At 40.7% G+C, this 9,116-nt stretch overlaps 1 protein-coding gene across 9 annotated transcripts in view; it reads left to right on the forward strand.

The window, feature by feature from the left end:
• The window catches only part of GPATCH8 (G-patch domain containing 8), a 40,423-nt gene extending 34,686 nt beyond the window's left edge, over positions 1-5,737 (forward strand). For all 9 annotated transcript variants that reach the window (XM_072414637.1, XM_072414640.1, XM_072414638.1 and 6 more), the window contains 2 exons: positions 593-723; positions 1,141-5,737. In XM_072414637.1, the coding sequence (XP_072270738.1) occupies positions 593-723; positions 1,141-4,714 (3,705 nt within the window). In that variant the 3' untranslated portion in view covers positions 4,715-5,737. The remainder of the gene's footprint in view (positions 1-592; positions 724-1,140) is intronic.
• The last annotated feature ends 3,379 nt before the right edge of the window (positions 5,738-9,116 follow it).

The following is a 9,116-nucleotide window of genomic DNA, read 5'->3' on the forward strand; positions in this document are numbered from 1 at the left end:
ATGGATACTGCTGAGTTACTCAGAACTGCTTCATAAGTTTTAATTTTAGCTTAATCAATTTTTTTTTAACAGATCTTGCAGTCCTCTTCATCTTCTGGATTTGTTGCTTACAGAGTCATTATTGGCATGCTTTTTTGTCATAACACTGTAGAGCCATCATCAGGAATTAAAAAGAAAAGACATATTTCTTGACACATTTACATTAGTTAAATCTGTGGCATTTTTCAAACTGTGAAAACCACGCAATGTGTTAGTGAAGCATAAGCTATGTACAGAGGTCATACTGCCACTGGAAGCGATTGGTAAACCAGTTGGGCGGCTTTGCTTTGTGAACCTTCTAACTGGTTTAATCTAAGCAATGGGTCTGCAAACAAAAGGATTTTTTGTTTAGCTTGCAGTGTGTGTGTGTGTGCGTGTGTGTGTGTGTGTATATATATATATATATATATATATATATATAAAATTCTGTCAGATCTGGACAATTCAAACTAAGCATGTGATATATTCATACATTAGCAGATAATAACAATCCCTTGTAAAAATCTATCCCAAGATTTTTTTAAAAACAATAATGTCTTTGTCCACATTGCAGAGGCTGAAAGATCTGAAGCAACGGGAGTTTGCTCGCAATGTTTCTTCACGGTCACGGAAAGATGAGCGCAAGCAGGAGAAAGCTTTACGACGTCTGCTTGAACTGGCAGAGCAGAGGAAACAATCTGAGAGGTAAAACTATTAAAATTATCTATTTGTTGCTTTGATTAATGTAGTAAATTCCAATTCTTACCTTAAAATTTAATAAAAGAACTCTATCCTGAACCCTAGACTTGAGATGTTGATCTTCATTTAGGTACCGTACAGAAAACCATGGAGGTGGTAGCTGATCAAACCAGATGAGTGTTTTCTCAGCTGAGCTTTTTGGTTGTCTGCATAGTACTTATAATATTCATAGAAAAGTATTTAGTGTATGGGATATTAATGTAGGCAAACAGAAGTGGCATCTGTTTTCTGTGGCTTTAAGATTTACCCTGTCATTTTTGTCTTTTTTTTATTTTATTGTCATCACTAATTTCTTTGCACTGCTTTCAGAAGCTTAATGTGTTTTTAAGAGTTTGTAAATTTTTTCAATCTTTTTCTTTAAAGTAGTGCACCTGGAAGTGGTCCCATGTTTAAAGCTACCACAGTTGCAGTGGATGAAGAAGGCCTAGAAGACGAAGAGATGCCCATCAGCACAAGTTCAGCTGCCCAAGTTAGCCCAAAACACATTCAGGAGGAAAAAATAATTCAGACGTCCTCTGCCCCAACTCAACCCACAGCTCCAGCAGTTACGTTTGGCTTTAAAAGTCCAGCTAGTTCCTCGCTACTTCAGAAGGTCGGCTTCTCTTTCTCTTTTGCCAAGAAAACACCTTTAAAGCTGGAGTCCTCGGCAGCTGTGTTCAAGGACAACAATGAGGAAGTGGGAACACCAGAAGAAGACAAGGAAGAAGACAAAACCTTTCCTGATACCATGAACACACTGAAAAGTCCAGTGGAAGCAGAGTGCAGTAAAGATATTGAAGTTAAAGTGGAGGAAGAGGAAGGTCAGGGAGATAATGGCTGCTCCCTCGCCAACACCTTATCTAAACTGAAGATGATGAAACGGGAAGAAAGATGTAGTCAGGCAGGGGAGTCAGACTATTATCATTATATGCCACCCTCTCATTGCAAAGTAAAGCCCAATTTTCAGTTTCTCCTGTTTATGAGATCCACAGAACAAACACAGATTGAATGTGAAATTTCAAAGGAAGAGAAGAAACAGCCTGCTCCCAGCAAGACCAAGCCTCCAAAACCAACAGAATGTAAAGGGGATAAGAGCATATCTGGTGAAGGAAAGGCCATTTCAGCAGTGGAAAATAGTCCTTCTCCAACCTTAGCTAAGTCAGACAAGAGAGAGACAGATGAAGGCAAAGAGAAGCCTAACACTAATTCAAATGAGGACCCTCCCAAGAAATCCCCAACTCCTGTGAAAGAACAGCCAGAACGTCCCAAGCACCCAACTGGTCCTTTTTTTCCGGTTTTGAGCAAGGATGAGAGCACCACTCTACAGTGGCCATCCGAGCTCCTGATATTCACCCAAGCAGAGCCTTCCATCTCCTACAGCTGTAACCCTTTATATTTTGACTTCAAACTTTCCCGTAACAAAGACAACAAAGGAAAGCTGTCTGGCAAGACGAAAGACAACCCAGGCACTAACAAAGACTGCTTACCTCCCACTGGGGCAGGCAACGACCATGTTACATTAAAAAAGGAAGGTGTCTCAATGCCACTTACATGTGGGGCCCAATCCAAGGCTTCCTCTGCACCTCTCGGTGATATAAAACCCGAATCTGTTGAAGAGAACAAAGAATCAACAGGAAAGTCTCACAAGCACAAAAAGAAAAAAAAGCACAAGAAAAGCAGCAAACGTAAGCGGAAACATAAGGAAGGAGATGAAGGATCAGAACAGAAATTGAAGAAGAGGAAGAAGCATAAGCACAAGAAGTCAAAAAGTTCTTCCAAAGCAGTGTTAAAGGTAGAAGATCCTGAGCCCAGTCCGTCTCCTGCCTTGAAAAGCCACACTAAAGACTTAGGCATTCAAAAGTCTGTGAATAAAGAGGACAGTACTGGGAATGTTACTACAAAACAGGACCTTCCTACTTCCTCCAAAGAGTCTGAAAACAAAAAGCCTAAAACAGAACCTAAATCATCACTTCCACCTTCTGCTGCTGCTCCTTTATCATCTTCCTCCTCCTCACACCGAAATACACCCAACAAGGTTCGAAACCGACACAGTAGTGGGGACTATGACAGTGAAGATGATGCAGGAAGGAAAAAGTCAACCTCTAGATATAGTGATGAATATGACTCCACTAGTGACCGCTCCAGAAGTCGGTCAAGGTCTGGAAAGAGACGGCGGTCCTATTCATCTAGTTCAGGTGGCTCCACAGATAGAAGTAGATATAGTCGCAATCAAAGTTACTCAGACAGTGACTATAGTGATTACAGCAGTGGGTCCAGGCGACGATCCAAAAGGCGGTCACCAGGTTCAGACTCCGATTCTGTGGCTTCTAAGAGACATTCCACTAGGCATAAATACTCTTCTTCTGATTACAGCCGCAGTCGTTCCAGAAGTAGAAGCCGCTCGAGAGGAAGTAGGAGTCGAGGCAGAGGAAGGTCTAGCAGTAGCAGCCGGAGTAGGAGTAAGAGGAGAAGTCGCAGCACAACTGGTCACAGTTGGAAACGCAGTCGCAGCTATAGTAGGGACCGGAGCGCAAGTGCTCGTAGTCATTCAGGAAGAGGATCACACGGGAGGGACAGTGTAGATACCCGACGGGATGCTAGGCGGGACTTTAATCGTTCTAAGATCTACCGTTCTCAGTCACCCCATTTTGCTCGCTCTGGAAACCGGAGAGCGGAGAGTCGGGGATCAGATTCAAAAGGAACTAGTAGCTCTAACCAACCACATAAAAGCAATGAAAAAGACTCTGGCCGATGTTCTCTAACAGCTAAACAACTGCTTGAGAAAATTCAGTCGCGCCGTTTGGAAAAGGCAGCAGGCTCTACAGAGGATGGAAACCCAAAACCAGGAGCTAAAGTAAAAGACCCACCTCAGGGATATTTTGGTCCCAAATTACCACCCGTTCTTGGTAATAAAATTGCACAACTGCCAATGATAGGCAAATTACCAGCAGGCTCTAAGAGCACAGGTCTGCAGAAAGTAGAGAACGATTCAGGGGAGGCTTCTGTTACTCTAGATGTGGAGCTGGAAAAAGACACTAAACCGCCCCCACAGGTGGACAACACTCCACCCCCAGAGCCTCCTGCACCAACTGCAGAACATCTGCCAGCAGAGGGCAGTGTCAGCTTCCAACCACCACCTCCAGAGTTTGCAGAGGGAGCTGGACCACACTCTTTAGGTAATGGTAGTCTTCCCTTTCCACCAATTCATGGAAGGATGATGCCACCGCCACCTGAGGGTGAATTTTATCACCCACCAACGTACCCACCTATCACAGTGGATCCAAATGCCACTCAAACTGAAGGTGAAGATGAAGAGGAGGCGGTGGAGGAAGAAGAGGATGAAGGTTCTCTGGCACCTCTGGAGAGCCAGCCTATCACTTTCACCCCTGAAGAAATGGAGAAGTACAGTAAGCTACAACAAGCAGCCCAGCAGCATATACAGCAACAGCTTTTGGCCAAACAGGTCAAGAGTTTCCCAGCGGGGGCAGTTCCACAAGCTCTACAGACACCAACACCTGCCCTTCAGCCTATTCACATTCAGCAAGCACCACCTCCAGTGTCTGCTGCCTCTATAACCACTGTGCAGCATGCCATCTTGCAGCATGCAGCAGCTGCTGCAGCCATTGGCATACCTCCTCACCAACAGGCACTGGCCCAGGTCCACCACATCCCTCAACCTCATCTAGCACCCATCTCACTCTCCCACCTCACCCACTCTCTCATCCCAGCACATCCGGCTGCTTTTTTAGCTAGCCACCCCATACACATAATCCCAGCCTCTGCTCTCCATCCTGCTGGACCTCTTACGCTTCACCATGTACCCCATGCCCTATATCCGACTTTGCTTGCTCCTCGGCCGGGCACAGCTGCAGCAGCTACAGCTTTGCACCTGCACCCTCTTCTTCACCCTATTTTCTCAGGCCAGGACTTTCAACACCCTCCCAGCCATGGGACATGAGACTGCCTTGATGAACTTCACAACTGTACCAGATCTTGGCACAGAAGAAGGGCATTAGAACTTGCCTGGTCACGGGTGTTATGGGCAGTGAATGCAGTACATAAACTTTAAATGTGCCCTAAAGGTGGGATGAGGATACTTTGGACCACACTTCTAGGTCAGTTTGTTGTCCTAGTGTTCCCATATCTTCCATTGTTTTTCAACTTTAACCTCCGATTTTTAAGACCAGGGGGAAAATTGACATGTATACCTTCTAAAGTCATACAATTTTTTTTTTCTTTAGTTTTACCAATGTAGTTACCAAAGGTCTGTCGGCACCATTTGAAATTCTTAGTGGATATTACCAATGGGGTGGCGGCTACTAGTAGTCTTGAGATCAGACCTAAAGCTAGGGCAGCAGCAGTCTGAAGAGGTGTTAGGATCACCCTCACCAGGAGTGGTGGAAGGTTACCTTTTGGAAAGGTAAAATAGTTGTGCTTTTTAGTTTTTCAGAGGAACGTATCATTGCTGGCCACTTTACCAGGGTTATAGCATTAATCCAGAAGGTGTTTGGGGGGAAAAAAGATGGGTCTTCCGACTCGTTTTGTATAGGATGGCCAAATAGGCCACCAGCAAAATAATGGAGGGTTGCTCCTCCACAAGGATGTCAACCCATATAATAAGTTTAGCTTATTGCAGAATATGGAAAAAAAACTAAATGGAATCCTTATTCCATTGTGGAAAATATCTAAAAAGAGGAATAAAGAGACATCTACACACTGTATATTATTTTCTTCTTGCTGTAGTTGTATATTACACCGAAAAGGGCAAAAGTATAATTTTTAACTAGTTTGCAAAAAAAAACAAAAAAAAAACTTATTTCTGCTGCTGTGGCATGTATATTTTATCAGACTTTTCTTTTTGATGTTTCTATGTATAATACAACTGTACAAAAAAAAATCGTAAAAGAGAAAACCTTACAGGTTTGGTGAAAAATACTTGTAATATTATACGGACTAATAAAAGAACAAAAGACTTGTGTTACATTCTTTGTGTTATTTTTGCATAGATAAGTGTTTATTTGTCATGATTTGAGGACTTGGAAGAGGGTTATGTGGGCCCTTGTTACTTTTGTCTTTTCAAAGCCAGGTAACCAGCAGAAGGCATAACGTTGTTTCTTGACATGTTTATGGTTTTCTTTAAATAGAACAGGGCAAATTCAATGATTATTATGGACTAGTAATACTATTGAATACAAAATTGTCCTGGCATTTTCCAGTGGAAATATCTTTATCTGCGACCCAATTGTGGAATTTCTTTTTTTGTTTTTGTTTTTTAAGGCATCATTCAGATCAGCATCTACTTCCAGGAACCAGAGATGAGCCCTGAAAAACCTGGTGTCTGTGCAGTTTAGTTATGTTCACCAGTGTCTATTGATTATATAAAATGGTCAGTGTTTTTTTTTTTTTTTTTTTAATTAGTGTAATAAACAACATTGGTAACACATTTCTAAGCGATGGTTCGTTTCACCAAATGTTACAAAACAGGTAAAGATAGTCCCTTGCCCCACTGTTATATAGGCAGGCATGTATGGGATAGAAAACTAAACAGGTATTTTTTATCTATTCAACTACATATACATCTACATATACCTCTGCATGTATATGCAGAGTCTCGTAAAACAAAATTCCTGCCGAAGTATTATGTTTCATGAAATGGTTGCTAACTACCATCAGTCTCTCAAACCCAATGCGTTTCGCCTAACTGGCTTTTCTCAAGGAAGCTTGAGACAATCATCAGAGATATTTTACTGTACACTTACTTAGAGCAAGGCTTTTGATGTGGAAAATAAATCTATAGAAGAGCAGGAATATACCTTGTATCCAAGTTGAAAGCTAGGGTAAGTGTCTGACATGCGTTCTCCTTCTCACCCTGTGACCTGCAAAAAAAGTTATGCGGAAACAAGTAATTGGTTACAGGTGAAGTGATCTGGTGTCATCAGCTGTGGTAAACTTGACTGAAGGCCAAAGATGGCTTTTAATAATGAAAGGTTTAGGTGTTTTTAAAAATCCATTATTGCTGTATATTGTGATATGTCAGGTATTTTTTCACACATAATTGTAAAGTTACTGAAAGATCTCTTTTGGTAAGAAGAGGTGCTCAACATCCCCACCCAAGAATATGTGGTACAGGAAATATAATCCCTGACCAAGGTGGAAACTTGAGCCAGGTTCTCTGTGCCTTGAAACACCTCTGAATTGGGATGGCAATAACCTTGGTTTCTTGTTTAAAAAGCTGGCTTCAAGTGTATGCTTATTTTTACAGGTAGTATAGTAGAGTCTAGCTTGTGCATCCAGCATCTACAAGCTGGCTGCATAAAAGATACAAAAATAAATCCTATGTTGGCTGGCTCTATCTATGCTACCACGTTCCATTTCAAAATGAAAAAATGTTATATCCAGATCCTCTAATAAATATTGGCACAGTTATGCCAGCACATAATCTCTTTGCAAAGCAATGTTTCCTGGATTTACCATGGTTTCAAAGAATAATTCTTATTTGACACTGGCAAGTTAAAAGAATGTTAAAATAAACAAAAGAACACAGGCGAGTCCTAAAAGTTTGGGATGCTTAGAGCATGTAGGGGAAGGTACAGTATTTTGTATGCTTGATGCCATTTGCTTAGCCAATGGAATGGTCCTTGGCTGCTATAGTTCTGGAGGGAAATGTGCACAAATGGCACCGTATAATTAACCAGACGGTTCATCACAAGGTTTGGTTAAAACATTTCTAACCAAAGGTTCTTTTGTTTCTATCATATCATTACTTTTGGACAGTTGAATTCAGGAGTTTTATGGTTGATGTAATTGATCGAAGCCTAAACAAATAGAAAAATTGACGTGTGTGTAGTCTTTTTCCTACTAAACTTAGGGTAAACTAAGATATGAAAAAATTCCCCAATAGCCAGGTATATTTTTTATGGAAGAACTGGGAAAGGTGGAGAATTAAAGTTTCGCAAAATATCTTCAAATAAAGACAATAGACTACAAAGCTGTTGCAGCAAATAGGGGATTGTTTAAATATTGTAACGTGTTAACTTCAATTTCTAAAAAAAAAAAATCTGGCTGATTGCAAACTTCTAAGTGCAAGTCTGTGTGTGTGTATATATATATATATATATATATGTGTGTGTGTGTGTGTGTGTGTATATATGTATATATGTATGTGTGTGTATATATATTCTTCTCTTCCTTAAGGTTTTGCACGTATCTGTCTGTCAGTTTATTTCCGTACATTAACCACGGAGTATATCTCCTTCAGAAATGTGGCAAAATAAGGCACAGGAAAAGGATCTTTTTTTTTTTCCTTTATAAATGTTAACAGCTTATCAGGGTATATATCTGAGCTGTTTTAAAAACATGGGCCTTGGCACTATAGTGTAAAAACTGAAGAGTGCTATAAGTTATATGTACTAAGACAAGGAGGGTATATCTGCTAAACAAAAAAAAAAAAATGTTAGTTGCATGCCTGTCATGCCTACCCTTGCTTTTATACTTTTGGACCCTCATCAAACCTGCTGAGAAGAGTGACTTCAAGCTTTTGGCTGCCTTTCCTAACATTTTTCCAGTTCCGTAACATTTTGTAGGTTGGAACAGGGCAGCAAGGCAAAGGAATTTGAAAAGGAAACAAATTGGTCAGGTCCTTTCTTGGTCCACTGGTTTTGCACCTGGGACATGGACGTGGAGGGGTGCTGAGAAAAAAAATGAGGGCCTGTAGGGAAGGTGGAATGTTTCACAAGAGTACCTTTTATCCTAGCTATTTTACATTGGTGTTGCAAGAAGGTAAGGGAAAAGACCTTGTCATGAGTGACACAATATAGTTAAAGAATATTTAAAGCCAATATTTCCAACTGTCTCTAGGGAAATGTACTCTTTATATTAAAACAGGTGTCCCAGCTGCAAGAAATTGTCTCCTGCTGTTTTGGTAAATTCTGCAAAACATTGGATTTCCTATTACTGGTCCCCAAGACAAAAACCAGAGGGCAAGTTTTCCCAATTGGGTACTCGTACTGCAATAAAACCAAGGTTCCCAATATAAGAAAATAATTCTGGCTTTAGATATACTTTAATTACATACACTTTTAATATACATTGTCACAATGTACTCTCAATCACACAATGCAGTCCTTATGGACAGTACAGTGCTACAACATCTGATATTTTTGTACGCTGTCCATAAAATATCAGTTGGCAGTCCAGTAGGGCTTGTTAGGTGACTCAAGAAAAAGTTTAGGAAAACATGGCTCAAACTTTTTTTTTATTTAAACTGTGAAAGTGTGACTAAAAGGACATAGTTACTTAGAGGAATATTTGTGTCTAACCTTAAGCATGATTTATTTCCTTATTGCCTGCAGCACATAAAA

This window comes from Pyxicephalus adspersus, chromosome 6 (assembly GCF_032062135.1).
Source record: "Pyxicephalus adspersus chromosome 6, UCB_Pads_2.0, whole genome shotgun sequence".
NCBI lineage: Eukaryota > Metazoa > Chordata > Amphibia > Anura > Pyxicephalidae > Pyxicephalus > Pyxicephalus adspersus.